Raw genomic sequence first — 22,265 nt, 5'->3', positions numbered from 1 at the left:
CTTAAATTTGAACAATTTTTCAAGCAGATACATTCTAGAAGACATAGAAGTTTCAGTATACATGAAATCAAGATTTTTCCACATCTCAGAAGCAGATTCTATATGATCAACCTTCCTAATCATAGAATCAGACAGATTTAGCACAATAGTGGCTCTAGCCAACTCATTCATCTCATCAATTTTGTCCTGAGCAGTATCTTCAGGTAAAGAACCATCAACAACCTTAAACACCTTTTGTTGAATCAAAACACATTTCATTTTTTGTTTCCAGATCATAAAGTCATTCTTCCCATTGAAAGGGATCAGGCCAACCGACTGAGTCATTGTTGCAAAGATTTTCACAAGAGCACAGGAAGCAAGGCAAACACAGAGAGCCTTACACACCTTAAAGCACAGAGACATTCAGCAAACACAAAGAACACACTTTCTCACAGACAATCAGCCTCAATTCCATGACTGTCACGAGCACACTGGCAAAGGCTATCCCAGTTCGCAATCACTCACTCTTGGAGGGAGCAGGGGGTCACTTTGGCAGTATCAGTGCTTAGTGGCCAAGTGAAGTGAGATCAGATTCACAGAGCAACACAAACCAACAGCAGAAGCAACAACAGAACACAAGAAAGCAGATAGGTCCTAAGTTCTTGCCAAGAACCAACTACCAGCAACAAAAGAACCCAAGCCTATGATTGGCACTACAACAGAAAACAAAAAAACAGCAGGTTTCAGCCAATTTACCAGAGTGAATCCCCACTCGAAGGAGGATTCCACTTGCCCACCTCCTTATGCGACTTGGCGTGCCGATCTAGTCCCCCCGTGGCTCTGATACCACTGTAGGGATCAGACATAGATCGGATTCACTATTTACCAAGACCTCTTTATTCTTCATTAGGGAGTTCAGTCAAACTCCAACAAAGCGACTGATATTACAAGCAAGTTTACAAGAAAGCTTGATTACAGAACAAGAGACGATCTAGCTATTTCAGACTAGAGAGTTAATCACCAACCACTTGGAGTCTTCTATACCCTGCACACTCACAAACCTGATTAGTAAAAACTATAATAATCCTTTCGGATCTAAGTCAGAAACCACAGGTAAGAGAGAAACAACACATAAAGAACACTTCAAGAATGAGTCTATGGCTCAGACACCCGCCATAGGCTCAAGCCTATTCTCCAGAACTTAGATCCAAAGGAGTATTGCCAAATCAACCGGTGATTAACCTCACACTCCAGATTCCAGGCCAACACAACCCCCAAGCACCAGATCTAACCAGTTCAAGAACACCTCCTCACAAAAACCGCTCCAGAAACAAAACCCTAGTTCACAACCGACCCAGCAACCGAAGTAGTTGCTTCCCACACTACTGTAGCACGATCCTCTTCACTTTCAACCGTGAGAGATCATCAGAAACAGTCGAAGAGACGTCGGAGAAGGAGAACAGAAGAGAGGAACGAGAGAGAGAGTAGTGAGAAAGTGAGAAGTCAGAGAGAGAATGAGAGTGAATAATATCAGTGAGTAACCCAAGGGTCTCACTCACATAACAAACACAAACCTGGATCCAACGGCTGGAGACAAGGATCCGAGTGAGGGTACACTTGGCGGCATCTGGAGTGGAGAGGTAAGTCTATTGGGCCCAACCCAATTCTCATACATATGAGCTACGGTTAAAACGGGCCCAAATGTAAGTCCACCAATTATTCAACATGTAGAATATCTAGCCTATAACTATGTAGTCTCTGTAACATATTATTCATTCAATAAGAAAAAAAACTTCTCCCACCAATCCTAACAATGATTAAGCTCTGTAAACTTGCTTTAGCTTGTACGATGTTTTATTAGAGTTGGGATCTAGATGGTTCGAATGTAATGATATATGTATCAGCTCATTGAGCTCTAAAGTCAAGAAATTAAAACATAGATTTCACATGAATACTTTCTTCTTCATGATTTTCGTCGCACATTTTCAAAGATGGGGTCGAGCTTTGCCGGGAGGCGAATCTCGGCGTGGACGTGGTTCTCGAAAAGGGAGGGGCGCGCGCGAAAGAGATCTCGGCATGCTTGAGGAAGCGTTCGGCGGTTGTGAGGTTCGGATTCGGGGAAGTCGCGGTGGACAAGCTTCAAGGTGAAGGCAGACGAGGACGTCGGGCGCCGGAGGAATAAGAGGGCGAAGATGAGGAAGAAGATGTTGATTGAAGGCATTGTGTTTGATGATGGGAGAGGGAGATCGAATGAGTGTTCTACTTATGTGGAGAGATATGGGAAGCGATGGCGTTTACAGTAATTTTGATATTCCTATTTTGCTACTTTTTACTTTTTGTGTGTGATCTATTATTTATTTCTTCGGTTGAAATAAGGAATCGGACATTGCGTTGCGTGATTAGTCTTTACATGGAATTGTGTCTTTACACTTGGATGCTAATATATCATTAAACGACAAAGGAACATAATATAGACAACAATAAGTACTACTAAACTTAATGAGGTACCACATTAAATTCATAGAATGATCAGAACTCATATCTATTAAGTAGTAGGAGTAATAAATATCAAGACATTAGATATACCAGACAAAGTGAACCATTTATTTTTTTGGCATGAAATTGTACTTCCTCCGTCACATTAAATATGCAACATTTGAGAATCGGCACAAAATTTTATTTAGTGTTGTTTTGTGAGTTAATGAAGAAAGTAAGAGATATGAAAAAGTAGAAATAGAGTTGTTTTCATTTTAGGAAACGTTTCATTTTTAATGAGACAATCTAAAAAGGAAAACGTTTCATTTTTAATGGTACAGAGAGAATATATAGTGTTGTTTTATGCATTAAGTAAAGAGAATAATCTAATAGAAGAAATAACTAGAGATAGTAATGTTTTTTTTGGAAATGTATTACTTTGAATGAGACATTCCCAAAAAAAAATGTCAATTTGATGAAGATGACACATAAAGTATATTTTACCTATCTTAAAATACTTAAATTATGGTGATCTATATAACATGTTATTTTATGTGTACAAAATGAACATTTCAAATATTTTATACTCCCTATGTCCTCTTAAAGTAGGAACTTTCGAAACAACAACGATTTAATGTAAAATTGGTAAGTAAGAGAGAGATAGAAAGAAAAGCACGTGTTAGTGAAAAATTGGACCAACCTCATTAAAGAGAAAGAAATTTCTTTAAATATAAAGTTTCTATTTTAAGCGGATGGACCAAAAATGACAGAATTTGTATAAGGAGGGAGTAATATCTAAACATTTAAAATGGAGTACTTCACTCCTTTCGTCCCATATAAATAAGTCATATTTGTTTTTTCGTCCGTCTCATATAAATAGTCCATATCCATTTATGACAATCTTTTTATTATTCTCTTTTACTTTATCATTTATGACTTCATCATTCAGTACACAATTTCAACTACTTTTTTCCTTATCTCTTACTAAACCAATTACGTATTAGGACTCGTATAATCATATAGTATGACTTATTTTTATGGGACGAATGAAGTATACTTATTTGAAAAACAAATGATGCCTTAAAATATTTTTACTACTTTGGCAGAAGAAGAAGACGTCAATCGTCGTCTTTGAACTTGTACTGATATTGTTAGCAACATTAAAGTAAACAAAAAAACACGTTTACTTCGATTGATTTCACCCCTACAGAATTATATTGTATAGATAGATAGATTTACGGGTCTGCCGAGTCAACTAGATAATACTCTTCTTAGAGAATATACACTTTGAGTTTGACATGAGTTTTAATACAAAATAGGTAAAGTAAGAGAGATAGAGAAAAAAAGTAATTAAAATATTATTAATGGAGAATGAATTCCACTTCAATAGAGAGAAAATAGTTTTTAAAATTAAAAAATATATATTTTTTAGGGACAGACTAAAAAGGAAATAGTACATACTTTTGTGGGATGGAGGGAGTAATTTTTTAAGTTACTCATTATTTTTTATTTATGTACTCCATGTCAAAATTATTTGTGATATTAAAATTAAAATTCTAATTTAAATTTGAAAATTTCAACTATGGAACCGTGGGACGGTGGGAGCGCGAGCCAGATTAATAGGTCCACAATAAAAACCCGGCCTTCTTCAAAAATCACTCAACAACCAGAAACCCATAAACCCTAGCTAGCTTCCACCTAAATCATCAATGGCGATTGACCACTCCACCATTTCCGAAAACGGGAAACCACTCACGCTCAGCCGAAACAACCACAGCCAATTCTTTGGTAGAGCTATTTTCCAGCTGAAATTGATTGTTTGACGAACGAATTTCATTAATTTGATACATCACAAGAGGTGTTTGATTAATTGCCAACATTGAACTTTTGCAGTGTGGAGGGAGTTTTTGTGGGGGGCGATTGCGGGCGCTTTTGGGGAAGGGATGATGCATCCTGTTGACACAATTAAGACACGCATGCAAAGCCAAGCTATATTTAGCGGAAGCAAGGTTATTCTTCTGGATTTGTAATTAATGCGAGTATATATATTCTGATACTTGATATTGCTTATTTTCAGAACCAAAAGAGTGCAATGCAAATGGTTCGTGCTGTTTGGGCTACGGATGGTTTGGCTGGTAAACGGATTTTTCTTCTCTGGTCTGTTTGTTTTAATTGAAGCATTGCTTCTCATGTACGGGTTATGTATTTGATATATTTCTGGATTTGAAATGTGTCATCTTATTTTATGTATTATAGTTATGATTGTAATTGTTGGATAGGCTTGTATAGAGGAATTGCACCTGGAGTAATGGGATCTCTTGCTACTGGAGCTACCTACTTTGGAGTAATCGAGTCCACAAAGAATTGGATGGACGAAACATATCCTGGCGTTGGTGGTCACTGGGCACATTTTCTAGCTGGAGCAATAGGTATTTTTTGAACATTGTCTCTGCCCTATGTAGTGTGTGGCAGAGTTTGATCATTTTCTGGGATTCTTTTTCCCGTTCCCAATTCTATAAAAGTGGTGTTGCGTTGAGTAACTTATGATAAGTGTCCTCTGTTTCTTTATGCTGTTCAGGGGATACACTTGGCTCTATTATATACGTTCCTTGTGAAGTGATGAAGCAACGCATGCAGGTTCAGGGCTCTAAGAAGTACTGGACTTCTGTTTTAGTAAAAGAAGGTTCTCAGGAAAAACTTGGTATGCCCACATATGGCTACTATCCTGGAATGTTTCAAGCTGGACATTCGATATGGAAGGAACAAGGGCTAAGGGGATTATATGCGGGGACCGGGGTATCTACTATCTTATTCCTAAGTTAGTTTTCTCAATAATTTGTTTTCTAAACCTTTTGCATTTATGACATGATCTGTTGGAATATTCTTAGTTGCACATAGAGTAAGAAACTAGCATTCCATAAGAAATTGGCTTCTAAATTGAAGACAGTGGAACAGACAAAGCTTATGATACTTGCATGATGTTAGGATTCTATTCTGCACCATACTATCTGACAAATCAAAATAGGTTTCAAAGGTGGTGTTCGGTTTCTAGATAAAAGAGTACCAAGATACAATCTAGGATTAAGTTGTGAGATTATTTTAATTGGAGGGGGTTGGCTATGACTAATTATCATATAATTATCCATCTAGGATTGAGTTGTGAGATTCAATCTCATGAACAAAACACACTACATATTTAATCTCGAGATACAATCTTGCAAACCGAACAGCCCTCCTAAGAAGATGTTACTCAGGTCTCAGCTGTACTTAATGGAATTGGCTAGTAACTAGTAGCTTTTACTTTTGCCGTTTGCACATGTATAAGTTGCATCTACACTCAATTGTGTTAACATTGAAGAAAATGCTGATTTCATATCTTAAAGAATAACATGTTATTTTATTGCAGATACTGGTCCACACTTGCACGAGATGTTCCATTTGCTGGACTTATGGTATCAAATAAATTTTTGTTGGCTTCAATAATCATTATATACATCAGCTGCACTATTTCTTTATCTCCAGCTTGGCCTAGGCCTAGGCCTTGCCATGTTCATTTTTTTTTAAATATGAGAAATTTAGAATCAATTAGAATGCCAATGCAACATGGATCACTATCTAATGGAATTTTTATGCCTGGAATGGATTTTTTTTGCAGAAAAAATGTGAAATTTAAGGAAAACTGAAGGTTGATGTGTGATAGTGTGAGATGCTGAGAAGTTTATTTGTTCATGGATTTTTACAGTTTTAATGTCCTAAAACTCTTTCCCAAGTATTTCCCATCAACCTTTTCCATTAAAAGAAATGCAAAACTCTGCTGAAAGCCTGAAAGTTTGAAGACAATATTATGTCCCAGTGCTTCTGTTTGGCAAAAGGAGGTCAATGAATTGTGCTTGTTACCTTCTTCCTGCTTTTTAAATATCTGCATATGCTCTTGCAGAGATTAAAATCATATTTAGATTTACAGAGACATACTTATCTATTTTTTACGCCATTTATGAAGCTATAACCTTTTCTAGCCTATTCTACCTCTCTGTACAAACTACAAACAGATGCAGCCACCTCTATCTTTCTTGTTGTCCATGTTTATTGTGTCCATGAGTATTTAACTTTGGACAATTTTTATGTTGTTTTATGTATCCACTTTCATTACATCATATGATGCTGACTAGATTAATATGTCTTCATATTGCAGGTCACCTTTTATGAAGCTTTTAAGACCATGTCACAGTATGGGAGACAAGGAATTTTTCCCAATTCAGATTTCCACACTAATAGTACTTTCGAGGGTCTTGTATTAGGAGGACTAGCTGGCGGTATGTATGCTGTTTAAATTCCATAGCATCTCTCTTTCTCTCTCTCTCTCCTCCAATCACCCTCATACCCCTCATATGAACCGGACAACTGGCTTTACTGTTCTAAAATGTTACAAGCTTAAGATATTATATGTACCATTCAGGTTTGAGTGCATATCTCACTACTCCGCTGGATGTTATCAAAACCAGATTGCAAGTACAAGGGTCCACCATTAGGTAACAGCGAATTTCTGACTCTACTATTCAATGACAAGTCTAAATGGCTGCAAAGTTATATGTCATACTTATTTGGGAAGAAATAGCGGCAATGTATTCCAAAATAGTATTAGTACCTTTTATTTTCACCAATGGATTGTGATGTTTTGTTTGGCTTTTGAGACAGAAATTGCTAATGGAGAACTAGGCTTCAATATTTACATTCCTTTGGCCTTTATATTCTTTTAGTCTCGTGATAGCATGTTTTTATATTCCAGTTCACAGTTAAAAAACTTTTGTACTACAATATCCTTGACATAGAAGTACTTCTCCAGGTATACAGGATGGTTGGATGCCGTTTATAAGGTATGGCATGCTGAAGGAGTTAAAGGGATGTTCAGAGGTGGTGTCCCCAGAATTGCATGGTATGTACCTGCATCAGCTCTCACCTTCATGGCTGTAGAATTTCTTAGAGATCATCACAAATCAACTAGTATATCAATAGAGAAGAAAGAGTCTTCGTTGCAAGAGGCTTCGTGAAGAGCTGATCCTATATTCGATCTATCAATGTTCAATATGTCAAAGGGCTAGGAATATGATATACACAGGAAACAAAGGTATATTTTCATGTCCATGTACAAATCAAATCAGACTTCAAGATGAAGTTTCAGTAACAACTAGCATTGCAGGTAAACAAATGTCTCGTGCTATTTGAATTTTGTTGAGAAACTGTATGTACATAAGTAATTTGTGTAGTTAGAAGCAGAAGCAGCTAACAGGAGCTTTTCCTGTAGCTCTCATTTCCCTAGCTTTGTCTTTCACGATGGATTCTTCATGTTTTCGTTTCTCCTCGACCCGTGCTCTTGTTCCCTGAGCTACATGATCGATCCTGGCTATCTTGTTGTAGTAATGCTTCATGTTTCTTGATTTTTTGAGTTCCAAATCTCCCTGCGATAACAACACACACTTTTAAGCCACTATAAAGTTTACTTCCCTACCTTTTTGAGTCAAGAAGCAAACCTTCTTCTTTTCAATCCTATGTTTCTCTCCCAATTTCTTCTCATTCTCCCAAGCCTTAATGTCGTTATGCAAATTCTCATACCTATACATAAAAGTACAGGAAACTCATAGATCTCGATGCTTGAAACTAAAAATAATCCTAGCTCCGTCACTACTTCCCTAATCTTACCGTTTACGAAGCTTGGCTATCTGAGCCTTTTCCCAAGCATCTGCTTTGGAATCTGATTGTCGAAGTGTTGAGGTTTGCTTATGCCTGCTATCACCAATGGCAGGTGTAACAGATTGTGAACTCCTTGTATCTTTCATAGATGCATTTCTCATAGAATCTTTCATACAGACAGCCCAGAAATGCAAAGAGAGTAACATAAGTAGTAATTAAAATAATTAAAAAGAGAATTGAAAGAATTGTTAGTACCTCGGTGTTGCAGGTCTTGTTTTCTGGTATTTGCTCTTGCAATTTTAGGGTTTGGAGTGATTTCACCAAGAGAATGTATGGCATGAGCAGAAGCAGCAACTGCAGAAGCAAAATCAGAGTCGTCGAATTCATAATTGCGTCGCATAATTGGATTCGATTTTGATTAAATTTGGTTATGTTGTTATGAACAGTGGGAGATGATATCAAGACGAGCATACACACTCTTATATAATATATGCATGTTTGAGCAGAAAAAGTGGTGAAAAAGCAAAGAATTCTTGTTTCTTTTCTTACAATCTTGGAGTTGTCTTCCACTCTTCGACGGTGTAAATGTGGAAGCCATCTTTCCTCCTTTACAGATAGCTCAAATTAATTAAAAAGTTAGCTTTTACAAAGTTTTGGTTGAATTGAGGCTTGTGATAATCATATTCTGATTCCTTGTTTTTGCAGTATCCTTATTATCCTTGTGTATGCATGATGCATGCTGGTTTGTTATTGTGGGCTTGACCCGACTTGTAAACATGTCCTAATATACCATCAACAAACTGACACGTGGATGCTCTTTATGAAAAGAAAATAAAGATTAAAACTCTAATTACCCAAATACATACATATAGACATTCTCTTTATAAAGAAACATAGACTAAAACCTCTCTATAAAATCACGTTCAACCTTTCATATTCCATTTTCATGTGGCATAGGACCCGCATAGGTATAAACATATCATTTAAAGATTCAGGAATACAAATATAAAATAATTAAACATTCAAATGCTGAATTTGTTTTCAAATAGATGCATTATTCCAAAACAAGAAACGACACCAATAATTGTTCGATTTCAAAATTTATTTGATAAAATGACATGTATAGAATTTGTAATTTTATTTAACTAAAATTTGTAATTTGATCAAAAATATTCATATACTAAGATTTAGCTAAAACTGATTCGATCATAATTTGGATTGCAGCAAAGTAATTAAAGATTCTAATTATATTGCACTGCACGAATTTTAATATGAAATTAGTAAAATAGAAAAGAAATAGAAACAAAAAATAATTAAAATATTATTAGTGGAAATTGAAGTTCATCTTAAAAGAGAGAAAAACTTGCCAAAAGTAGAAGGGAGTATGAGAATATTGTAAAGCGTTATTTAAATATTAGCGAATGCTGTCACACCTCAACCTTTCTGGTAAGAACACTTATAAAAATAAATACGATATAAAATAATGTAATCACATGCCAAATACTAAACCATCCAAAAACTATAATTACAAAAGCCAAATATCTTACTCCAGAAAAATATTAGTGTGTACATACGTCTCAACTCAGTGTAAAATTCTACCTTTAATTCCACATCAATCTTATATCAAGCATATTCATTATACCAACACTTATAACCATAAGCATAAATATCATGCACAGTTTCATCTCCATATGCATATGCCTCTCTGTTCAGTTTATTATTATGTGACAAATCAAGCCAGGTATCTGCCCGAGATTTTCAATGTGCCAATATGATTGACCCGTAGGTCCCACTGTGATTTGACCCGAAGGTCCCAATATGTCCACTGTGATTTCAGATCCAGGGCAAGACTGTCACAGATCCTCTTTGATTCAATGATTCAAATAAATCCAAAATCATGTGTAAACATGCTCATTGCATCAATTGCATATTTCTATCATATTTTATAAAATAATTCCTTTACAATGTATAAAGCATATCCATTGCACCAATCAGATATTCATACACATTCCACAAAATAATTCCATCAAATAACACATAACTATATTAGGTTCACATTATACAATCCAAATATTCACTCCAATCTAACATATACTAGTAATTAACTGCGTAACAATAACATATAGTACAAAATTAAAAGTGTAATTTATACCACAACAGAAATTTAATCAACCCCTTATACCACTTGCTACATCCTTAATCCTTTTATTTTCTTCCACTCAAATCCTCCTTACATTTCTTTTGACCTCCTCTTCCTTTTTTTTTCTTTTCCTTCCTCCTCTCTTCTTTTTAATACATCATGTAAATATATTTATCTGTATAAGCCGACTTACTAGATGTGATCTATCTAATATGTATTAAAATATAATAGCCGACCTTACATGTTTTTCTTTTTCTTTTAAATTAGAAAAGCGATGATTAAGAAAATTGGACACACATACACCTACTATTGTGACACCTATCATTATTTCATTTCTATATTAATATTTCAGGCGCACACACTTTAAAATTCTATTTTGCATGTACTATTTATTTATTTGAATTAAACTTAATAGTTAACGCAACATATACATATACACACTACATATCTACTTGCATGCATGTGATATACGTATATATATATATATATATATAGGGTAGTGTTAAACTCCTTTTCACCCCTTAAATTTAAGTGTCTTCGCAATCTCGGTCGTTGGATCAGGAGGATGGACGTTCCAGATTAATAGCATATTTATCAGCCCGCGCTTCATTATTTGACTAATTTGGTGCATCATGGGGGTGATTTAGTCAATTTGTGGCTGAAAATGAATTGGGCGAAAATTTAGCTGGATCTTTCACCACTTTCCTCACACGCATTTAATCACAATCCCGCTCCAGATTCTCTCTCAACAAGAGTCTTCTCATTTTCCAAATCTGGTAAAAACCCTAGCCGCCGCCCACTCAAAATCGCGACGATATCTCGGAGATTCACCGCTGGTTCCCTTGAATCTCAGTGCATTACAACAGCAGGTAGGGTTTGGTCGGTTTTTTTTATCGATTTTCAACAATCGTTTGTTTTAATCGATTTTTAACAAGCGCCGGCTGAAAAAAATCGCCCACACCAAGATTCAACCGATTACCATCAAATCCTAGACTATTTATTGTTGAAATCTTGTAGTTTTTTGATTGTTTGCTGTTACTCGCAGATTTAATAATGACTAAAAGAGGTAGACCTACCAACTCACAACAAACACAGAATAAGGGTGAGTTTCTGTTCGATTAGTTGCTCTGTTTTTCTACTTCACATATTTTAATTTTGATCCTACATGAGTTAGTCGATTTTGTACATTATTTTAATGTTTGTGTGCATTAATATGCTTGATGTTTCCATTGTTTGTATGTAAGTGGACATTAGTGTCACAAAATATGCTGTAGTAGTGAATCATTACGCTTTTGGATCTGCACATCATTTGATTGTTTTATGCATAAAAATATTCTGTATTATGCATCAATTAAATGGTGTTTGTAATTGTAAAAAAGTACCGGTAATATATGTGGGAGTGCATTATTTGTTAATACATATGCATTATCTGTCTGTCTAAATTCATTATATGCATCGTTAGATGAATTCTATATCTGCTGGTGGTGGTCACTGATAATAGTGGATCCAGAAGTGTATTTTTCATTAATAAAATCAGTTTGTTTGGTAAGAAAATATCTTGTATGATTCATCGTGGTTGTGTTATAAGTGCATTATTTGATTATGTGATTGCATTATTTGGATGGTTAAGTTGTTATATATATATCTTGTATGATGCATCATGCTTGTGTTATGATTGCATTATTTCACTATGTGATTGCATTATTTGCTTATGTGATTGCATTATTTGAAAATGTGATTGCATTATGTTGGATTCTGTTTTAAATTGTCAAACATTAACTGGAATATGTGTTAGTAAATTACACTATATAGTCTGTACATTATGTGTACATGGTAAAGCATTATTTTCCTATACGCATGAATTATGTGTACATCTGTTTTGTATAGTCAAAGAGTAAAGGAAGTAATTGGAACATTCTTTTAAATATAAGTATATTTCATTGTAGTATTCACCTAAATGAGTACATTATATCTGTTGCTGGACAATGGAAATTTTTTGGTTGTAATGGTAATGTTCATTTGCTAGATTTATTCAAGTTCGCGCAGTATTTGATTAAAATTGTACATTATTGTAGGGAATAGTGTGCAATATTCATTTGTGTATTATTTGCTGTCATTAGTAGATTATTGTGTACAAATATTTTTGTTGTTTAATTTTAAGTTGTGCATTATTTCCTGCCATATGTACATTATTGTAGTGAGTGGTGTACATAATGGTTTTTGTATATGCATCGGTTTTATACAACGTCAGTGGTTAAGATAATGTAATATTCATTGGTGCATTATTTGTTTCCTTTTGAACATTATACAGTTAATATTGTGCATTATATAATAGACATGCAATACATTACTGATTTTTGGACAGCAGTGAAGCAGCCGAGGGTGGACATTGACGAAGCGGTGTATGGAGCAAGTTTAATTTAGTCCACAAGGGTTTAGCAATCCCGTGGGCTAGGGTGTACTATGGAGTAAGTCACACAAACGTCGGCAAAGTCCATGAGTTCCAGTCATACCTCTAGGGTTTAGATATCATCAATGTTAGGGAGTAGTTTTAACTAATAGACATTATGTACAAATATTTCCGTGTAATGTATTTTATTGACCCAGTAATGGACGATATGTGTCCTGTAATGGATATGTTTCTGAGACGTTTTTGTTCTGATTTTATGAGTAGTTTTATCTTATTAACATAATGTGAAAATATTTCAGTGTAATGGATTTTATTTAATCAGTAATGGATGATTTGTGTCCTATAATGTATATGTGTATGAGACGCTTTTGTTCTGATTTGTATGAGTAGTTTTAAAAAATGAAATTTAATTCATGTTGTGGTGCTATAACCTAGCCCATGGGTTGCTAAACCCAGGGGGAATAATTCAAACTCTCTGTCCTTTGTGATGGTTCCGTTTGTGAGTGGGTACCACAACCTAGCCCCATGGATTGCTAAACCCAAAGGGCAAGAATTCAATTTCCTTTCAACATTATTCTCTCCAATCTGTACATTATTCACTGATTCGTGCACATTATTAGATACTATTGGTACATTATTTGGTGTACCAAATCTTAAACACATTAAAAAATAAAATTGAATTCTTGTGGTGGTTCTATAACCTAGCCACATGGGTTGCTAAACCCAAAGGGGAATGATTCAAACTCTCTTTCCTTTGTGATGGTTCCGTTTGTGAGTGGGTACTACAACCTAGCCCCATAGATTCTTAAACCCAAAGGGCATGAATTCAATTTCCTTTCAACATTATTCTCTTCAATCTGTACATTATTCACTGATTCGTGCACATTATTAGATACTATTGGTACATTATTTGTTGTACCAAATCTTAAACGCATTAAAAAATAAAATTGAATTCTTGTGGTTGTGCTATAACCTAGCCCCATGGGTTGATAAACCCAAGGGGAATGATTTAAACTCTCTCCCATTTGTGATGGTTCCGTTTGTGAGTGGGTACTACAACCTAGCCCCATAGATTGTTAAACCCAAAGGGCATGAATTCAATTTCCTTGCAACATTATTCTCTTCAATCTGTGCATTATTCAATGATCCGTGCACATTATTAGATACCGTTGGTACATTATTTGCTGTAACAAATCATAATGTGAAAATATTTCAGTGTAATGGATTTTATTTACTCAGTAATGGACGATTTGTGTCCTATAATGTATATGTGTATGAGACGCTTTTGTTCTGATTTGTATGAGTAGTTTTAAAAAATGAAATTTAATTCATGTTGTGGTGCTATAACCTAGCCCATGGGTTGCTAAACCCAAGGGGAATAATTCAAACTCTCTATCCTTTGTGATGGTTCCGTTTGTGAGTGGGTACCACAACCTAGCCCCATGGATTGCTAAACCCAAAGGGCAAGAATTCAATTTCCTTTCAACATTATTCTCTCCAATCTGTACATTATTCACTGATTCGTGCGCATTATTAGATACTAATGGTACATTATTTGTTGTACCAAATCTTAAACGCATTAAAAAATAAAATTGAATTCTTGTGGTGGTGCTATAACCGAGCCCAATGGGTTGCTAAACCCAAGGAGAATGATTCAAACTCTCTTCCCTTTGTGATGGTTCCGTTTGTGAGTGAGTATTACAACCTAGCCCCATAGATTGCTAAATCCAAAGGGCATGATGAATTCAATTTCATTTCAACATTATTCTCTTCAATCCGTACATTATTCACTGATTCGTGCACATTATTAGATACTATTGGTACATTATTTGTTGTACCAAATCTTAAACGCATTAAAAAATAAAATTGAATTCTTGTGGTGGTGCTATAACCTAGCCCCATGGGTTGGTAAACCCAAGGGGATTGATTCAAACTATCTTCCCTTTGTGATGGTTCCGTTTGTGAGTGAGTACTACAACCTAGCCCCATAGATTGCTAAACCCAAAGGGCATGAATTCAATTTCCTTTCAACATTATTCTCTTCAATCGGTGCATTATTCAATGATTCCTGCACATTATTATATACTTTTGGTTCATTATTTGCTGTAATACAATGAAGAAATTAACTAAATTACTTTCTTATTGTTAAAAAAAACCTTAAATGTCAACGTGGGTCCAATGTTCGCTTTTGAACAATCAAGTATGAATTTCTGGTGAACGTCATCCAAATGACGGTTCACAGACATGAACTGCTGGTGGTCGGACTCAACCATGTCGTGGTTATGTACCTCGTTACAATCTTGTACCATATAACCTGAATTTCCATTATCAGAGAAGTACTTGAAGGAAATACTAGCTTTACACCCACATCTCTTCGATAAGCGTCGGCGCTTCATTGAGAAACCGGAACGTGCATTCAACTGGTCATCGTCGATGGACTTCTTATGGCCCTCCCTATTGCATACGACGTAATACCACGTTGTAACTTCGTCCACCTTCCTCGCACCTTGTTTGCGCGTGTCAAACCCAACAGCCCTAGCATACACATCATAAAACGCGAGTGCAAACTCTAATGTTTGGAACCTCTGACCAACAACAGGCTTCAATTTATCAGAGCAGGCAGGCACAACCCTAACTGCGTGTGAAAACGAAACAGTATGACAATTGGTAACGTTAAGTAAGTGATGCATTATTAGAGATATTCGATACATTACCGCACAAAAATGATTTCATTATATAGTTATAATGATACATTGCATGTATAATTTTGTACAGCGACTACGTCACCCTGTATAATTCACGGACACAAATCACGAGTTTCAATCTAATAGTATAAAACCCTACTATTGCCTGTAGTCAATTACTACAATTGCCATCGGCTTCCCTGGGATACAAAATTGAAAGCAGATGTCAACTAAATTAGCAAACCTAATGGTCTGAATGCACCATTGCCACCTCAGAATATTCGCCGCCCATCAGTAAATTTCGATAAAACAGTAACATAACCACCAACATCAAACACAACATTTCATGATTTACAGACATCTGGTAGTGCGACGGGTATACGATTACAAAAGTAAAACACCAACATCAATAAACATGGGGGGGAATTGGTGACTTACATTCTTCCATTGTTAAACGAACCAACTAGCACAATTACGATCTGTTTGCGACGGAATGTGTGAAATTATAATTTCTCGCAGAATATTCGACGAACCAAAATAAGGCAGCAGAAATGGATACTTGATTGGGCGAAAATTAGAGATGAATTTTTGCTTGAATGGGCGAAAATCAGAGAAGAAATTTTGCCAAAGTGCAGGGAACGTAAAAGTGAGAAAATCGTGGACTTACCATAACCAACTCCATTTGTTATTTCCATTTATGCCCTCTACACGGTTAATCTTAATAAAATTTTAATGATTGAGTTTAAAATGTGATCCGCTGGATTAAGGTAAATCGACGGACTATATTAAGAAGGAAATAGGATTTACTAGGTAAAAAGGATTTGATCACAACCCTATTTATATATATATATATATATATATATATATATATATATATATATATATATATATATATATATATATATATATAGGGTCATGCTAATGTCCTTTTGTATCATTAGATTTAAGTTCCAATTCGATTAGGGTCATTGGATTAATGAGATGAACGACCAGGATTTGAGTAGTAATTAAGCACCCCGAAGTTCATTATTTAGACTATTTCGTTCATTACGGGGGTGAATTAGTAATTGTATAGTATGAAATTTTGGAGAACACGAGGGGTCGCGAATTTAGCGGGATACACCCGCTGATTACAATCTGCCGCCTCATTCTTCACAAACCGCATTTACTCCACTAATCTCTCCACTATCCATCTCAAAATCCATCGGACTTGCAAAACCCTAGCCGCCGTGGACTTTTTTGGCGACGATTACACCGGTTTTTCAGTGGATTTGTATTCTCGTGGTCGGTTCCGAACATTACTCCGCCGCGTTCTAAGTAGAGGTAGGGTTTTTCCGATTGATATTCAACTGCTTCGGCATTTTCGAGTTTCAATAACCCTTTCTCCAATAATCTATAGGAACACAACACCCACACCACAATTAACCCGATTACCACCATTCGACCGGATTTGATATTACAATCTAAATCCCTGTTGTTTGGTTGTATTCAGACGCAGATCTTATAATGCCGAAAAGAGGACGGCCAAGCAATTCGCAGCAAACCCAGCAAGATGGTGAGCTTTTGTGTTTCGCGTTCAACTGTAATTGCCTTGGATGTTTGGATTGTAAAATCAGTCAATGTTGGCTTGTTCCAGCATTACTCGATATTAAATCTGCATTATTTGACAAAATAATTACATTATTTTAGCATGTGAATGCAGTTTGGGCATATGTGATTTCAATTGGCAGATAACGAAAGCATGTTTGTATATTCATTTATTCACATGGCCTATGCATTGTTTTAGTATGTGGGTGCATTTTGTTTCCTATATGAGTACATTGTTAATGTTGTTGCTGTGGTCTTAGATTGTGATTAATTAATTGAAAGTGTGTTTGTTCATTGCAAGATAGGATCTCTTCATTATTTGTAAAATATGCCTACATTATTTGAATATGTGAGTGCATTATTGTGGTTGGTTAGGTGGTTACATGTATATACATATCATGTATGTCGCAGCATGCTTTTGTTATGACTGCATTATTCACCTATATGAGTGCATTATTTGCTGATGTGTTTGAATTATTTGAAAATGTGATTGCTTTATGTTGGTGCCTGTTTTAAATCTGTTTTTGCATTACTTGTTATAATAGCTTCATTATTTTATTATGTCAATGCATTATTTGGATGGTTAATTGGTACATGTATATATATATCTTGTATGCTGCAGCATGCTTGTGTTGTAAGTGAATTATTACACTATGTGATTGCATTATTTGATGATGTGATTGAATTATGTGAAAATGTGATTGCATTTTGTTGGTTCCTGTCGTAAATCTGTTTTTGCATTACTTGTTATAATAGCTTCATTATTTGTTTATGTGAATGCATTATTTGGATGGTTAATAGGTACATGTATATATATCTTGTATGCTACAGGATGCTTGTGTTGTGAGTGAATTATTACATTATGTGATTGCATTATTTGCTGATGGGAATCCATTATTTGAAAATGTAATTGCATTATGTTGTATCCGTTGTAAATGTGTTTTTTCATTACTTGTTATAATATCTTCATTATTTGATAATGTCATTGCATTAATTGGATGGTTAAGTGGTTACATGTATTCATATCTTGTATGCTACAGCATGCTTGTGTTGTGACTAAATTATTCCAATAGGTGATTGCATTATTTGCTGATGTGAATGCATTATGTGATAATTTGATTGCATTATGTTGGATTCTGTTTTTAAATTGTTATTCAATGTATTGCACGGTTAATGATGCAAGTTGGTGATGCTCGACAGGGACAAAGCTGGTGAGGCGCAACATAGAAGATGCAGTGGATGATCTTCTGCCGGTTGGAATAGCCAGGAAATTCCGCGAACGAATTACGGAAGCTTCAACCAGCTCTGCCCAAAATAAATGCGAAGACAAGAAGAACAAAGGCCGGAGGGAGGACTACTTGTACTGTCGTCGAACACCTACAGAGTTCTTGTCCTGCCTGAAGAATTTTACTCCGCCGCAAAAGGAATCTGTTGCCGAACTAGGATTTCAATCTATCCTGTGCTTCGATGCCAGGGAGATTCCTGGCCAACTGGCCTATTGGGTGTTAAGCGCCTTCAATCTAGCGCGATGCCAGATTGGATTGTCAGGAGGTGGAACCTTAGATCTGGATGAGGAAGACGTCCATTTGACGTTAGGATTTCCTCGTGGCCGAACACCTATCTCACGGCCTATGGAACATCAAAGCAACTTCACCTTCAACGACTTGGTTGCTGCCCGGTGTGGGAAGGGGCGTTTTAAAATGACCCCGAAAGACATTTCCCATCTGATGATGCAGGAGGTTAATGGAGGCGACTTCTTCAAGAAGCTCTTCATGTTCTTGTTGGAAAATGCGTTGATAGAGACCCCGGCTGACGGCCATTGCAAACCGAAGATTCTTAATTTCGTAGACGATGTGGACGATATAAAGAACCTAAACTGGTGTGGTTACGTCCTGTCTGTGCTTGAGGCGACTTTCCCTACCTGGGCAAACCGTCAGAGTGTGAACTTTAGCGGTCCAATCTATTTTTTGGTGGTATGTGAATAATATATACATTAAATGCCCCTTTTTTTGCATTATGCTTCAGGATAAATACATTATTTAGATGCACACATTGCATTAAGCATTAATTGGCCATGTCCTGCATTATATAGCCATTTTCATGCATTTTATGGACATTTAAATGCATTATGCATTCTGCATTAAACAGTAAAATCCATTCATTATGCTTGATAAGAATTACATTACTAAGGTGAGGTTATTGAATTATACGTATTAGCCATTCATTATGCTTTATGAATTTAATTGCAATGTCCATTCATTATGCTTTACAGTGAGTACATTACTAAGGTAAACTTATTGCATTATTCCTTAAATGGCCATTTCATGCATTATATAGACATTTTCATGCATTACATGGCCATTTAAATCTCTAAATGCTTTATGAATTTAATTGCAATGTCCATTCATTATGCTTTACAGTGAGTACATTACTAAGGTAATCTTATTGCATTATTCCTTAAATGGCCATTTCATGCATTATATAGACATTTTCATGCATTACATGGCCATTTAAATCTCTAAATGCATTCTGCATTAAATTGTACGGTCCATTCATTATGCTTTACAGTGAGTACATTACTAAGGTAATCTTATTGCATTATTCCTTAAATGGCCATTTCATGCATTATATAGACATTTTCATGCATTACATGGCCATTTAAATCTCTAAATGCATTCTGCATTAAATTGTACTGTCCATTCATTATGCTTTACAGTGAGTACATTACTAAGGTAATCTTATTGCATTATTCCTTAAATGGCCATGTCATAATCAGGGGGCATATGTCGATCGTGTCATTTATTGCCGGAGAAGGGTGATCCGTTCTTGGCCAACGATCAATGGTTGGACAACAGAGGCTTTGAAGCAGCGGGCTGAAGTGGAACATGGCCAATACGATCTGGTAAGTGTGTTTTCTTTTGAGCATTATTCGGCTCAAACTGTGCATTATTTGGCATAATGTTAGCATCACGGTATCATTATTGGTTCATTATCTATTGAATCAAGCGATTTCAGTCTGATGCATTTTTATGAAAATAATTCGTTGTTCTGCAGATTTTTTTCCCGATATGGGGTGCTGCGTTGAAATATGTCATATGTTTTGATTTGCCAGACGGGAAAATGAATATCATTGAACACAGTTTGGCAGAACCGCACGCTTCCTTTGAAGCCAAGTACGGCAAGACACCATCTCTTTTGGTAAGTAATAAGCTTACTACAATGGGCTGCCTTATTGTAGAAATAATTCCTAGTATAAAAAAGAACTTAACATTTCGTGTTGTGTTCCAGAAAAAGTTCTTTGCTGATGCACTAACGAGGTGCAAAGTCCCTAAGATGGCATCCCAGGTCCGACAGTGCAGAACAAACTTGGTAGCCATGCCTTGGAGGAACAATAACGTCATTGATGAGGGATGGATCTATGTGATGCGGCACATGGAAACCTACTTTGGAGAAAGGGAAAAGGACTGGGAATGTGGCCTCAGTGCGAGTGGAACTAAAAGCGTGGAGATGTTCCGCATCAAGTATGCAAGAACCCTCCTGACATGTATGTACAACACAAGAGGTGGTGAAAACCAAAAGAAGGCGACGCGTCTTTGGAAAGAGAAGCCAAAAAAATTCAGCTTTGAGAATTGGGTGGCCCTATACGGTCTTGATTGAGTGATGTGTGGTATGCATTATAGAACTGTTGGTGGGAGAAGCAATGGAATCGTTTAGCCAAACTTTAGAATTTTATCCTTAACAAGCATTTTGTAAAGTACAGTTCTTCGAATGTCTATTAGTATGGATTTTTGGACACAAAGGGATGTGCCATTGTTTTGTGTTTTTATATCTTGAACAATACATTATGCTTCAGGATAAATACATTATTTAGATGCCCACATTGCGTTAATCATTAAATGGCCATGGCCTGCATTACATAGCCATTTTCATGCATTACATGGACAATTAAATGCATTATGCATTATGCATTCTGCATTAAATATTAAAGTCCATTCATTATGCTAGATAAAAATTACATTACTAAGGTGAGCTTATTGAATTATACGTATTAGCCATTCATTATGCATTATGAATTTAACTGCAATTCTATGCATTATGTGGCCATTTTCATGCATTATATAGCCATTTACATGCTTTATTACATTGTGTGCATTATTTGGTTTGATATTTACATTAAAGGTACTTTTTAATGCATTATGTTTTTCTATGTCCTCGGTGCTGAATATAAGTACGCATCATATGCATTATTAGGTTATTTTAGTTCATCATGTGTTAAAAATTACATCATTATATTGTGGGCATTATGTGGCTTGAAATCTACATTAGAGGGACTTTTAAATGCATAATGCATTTTTCATACTGGGCCTTCTGTCCTCGGTGCTGAATATAAGTACATATCATATGCATTATTATGCTATTTTAGTTCATCATGTGTTCGAAATTACAGCATTATTTGGTACGTTAAGTACATGTGTCGGCACTGGGGCCCAGATGAAATTGCAGATTGCTAATGGGCAGAATGTCTGTCAATAAAATTGTAATTCCTGAGTTTAGTTAATTCTAACGCAACTCAGACATGTTACAAACACGAAACATTATACATGTTAACACGAAACATTATACATGTTACACTATAGATGCATTATATGATATATACTACACATTATAAAACATCAACCAGTGCATTACATAATCAAAATTATACATTACAAGTATAATTTTTTATAACTACTCATTCAATGTTAAACCTACGTAAATGTTTTGAATCGCATATTATACCACAAACCTGGGCCCAGAAATCGGGAACCCTACGGGAATGATTGAAAGCCAATGTCACATGAAATAACAACACCTACAAGCTTGAATAAACCGTAGCAACAACAAAACATCTAAACGCCTAAAATGATTCAATAAACCAATACCCAAACACACAAACATGAAACGTGAATTCGATGATTAATTCACCTATTGGGTCGCGCGGCTGAATTAACAATTACAATTGTAAGGATCTGCAATATTACACCAAACAGTAAACGGATGGCACCATTTCGCATATTAAACCACTGATAATCAACCAACTCACACTGATAATCGACATATCTTTTCCAGATACTAACAATTGACAGAATTATTTCAGTACACTTCTCCAAAAATTGCAATATTACCTTCTTCCATTGACACTCGAAATACCGGGGAGGAACCGTAATCGTGAGATTTAGATTCTACACTCGAAATATTCGTCGATTATCAGTGTGAACTCGGCTAAAGAAGGGATTGTGGAGAACGCATTAAACTAAATCTG

At 35.7% G+C, this 22,265-nt stretch overlaps 2 protein-coding genes and 1 long non-coding RNA gene across 3 annotated transcripts; 2 read left to right on the top strand and 1 right to left on the bottom strand.

The window, feature by feature from the left end:
- The first annotated feature begins 4,097 nt into the window (after positions 1-4,097).
- Positions 4,098-7,691, top strand: LOC121763783 (S-adenosylmethionine carrier 1, chloroplastic/mitochondrial-like). The gene is made up of 9 exons (XM_042159864.1): positions 4,098-4,242; positions 4,348-4,463; positions 4,532-4,589; positions 4,734-4,883; positions 5,033-5,242; positions 5,860-5,906; positions 6,647-6,767; positions 6,911-6,983; positions 7,298-7,691. Exons 1-9 carry the CDS (start codon positions 4,164-4,166, stop codon positions 7,500-7,502), a joined length of 1,059 nt encoding a protein of 352 aa, XP_042015798.1. The 5' UTR covers positions 4,098-4,163; the 3' UTR covers positions 7,503-7,691.
- LOC121763782 (remorin-like) lies at positions 7,564-8,797 on the bottom strand. The gene is made up of 5 exons (XM_042159863.1): positions 8,692-8,797; positions 8,398-8,496; positions 8,152-8,308; positions 7,983-8,064; positions 7,564-7,910 (listed from the first exon to the last, which is right to left on the bottom strand). The coding sequence occupies exons 1-5, from the start codon at positions 8,738-8,740 to the stop codon at positions 7,719-7,721; spliced, it is 579 nt and encodes a 192-aa protein (XP_042015797.1). The 5' UTR covers positions 8,741-8,797; the 3' UTR covers positions 7,564-7,718.
- An 11,038-nt stretch (positions 8,798-19,835) lies between these two features.
- On the top strand, positions 19,836-20,360 carry LOC121764895. The gene is made up of 3 exons (XR_006042651.1): positions 19,836-19,865; positions 20,018-20,161; positions 20,252-20,360. It is a non-coding gene; the product is annotated as an uncharacterized LOC121764895 (long non-coding RNA).
- Positions 20,361-22,265: the final 1,905 nt, after the last annotated feature.

This window comes from Salvia splendens, chromosome 14 (genome assembly GCF_004379255.2).
Source record: "Salvia splendens isolate huo1 chromosome 14, SspV2, whole genome shotgun sequence".
NCBI lineage: Eukaryota > Viridiplantae > Streptophyta > Magnoliopsida > Lamiales > Lamiaceae > Salvia > Salvia splendens.
Note: the sequence above shows the minus strand (reverse complement) of the source record. Positions and strands in the feature narration are given on the sequence as shown.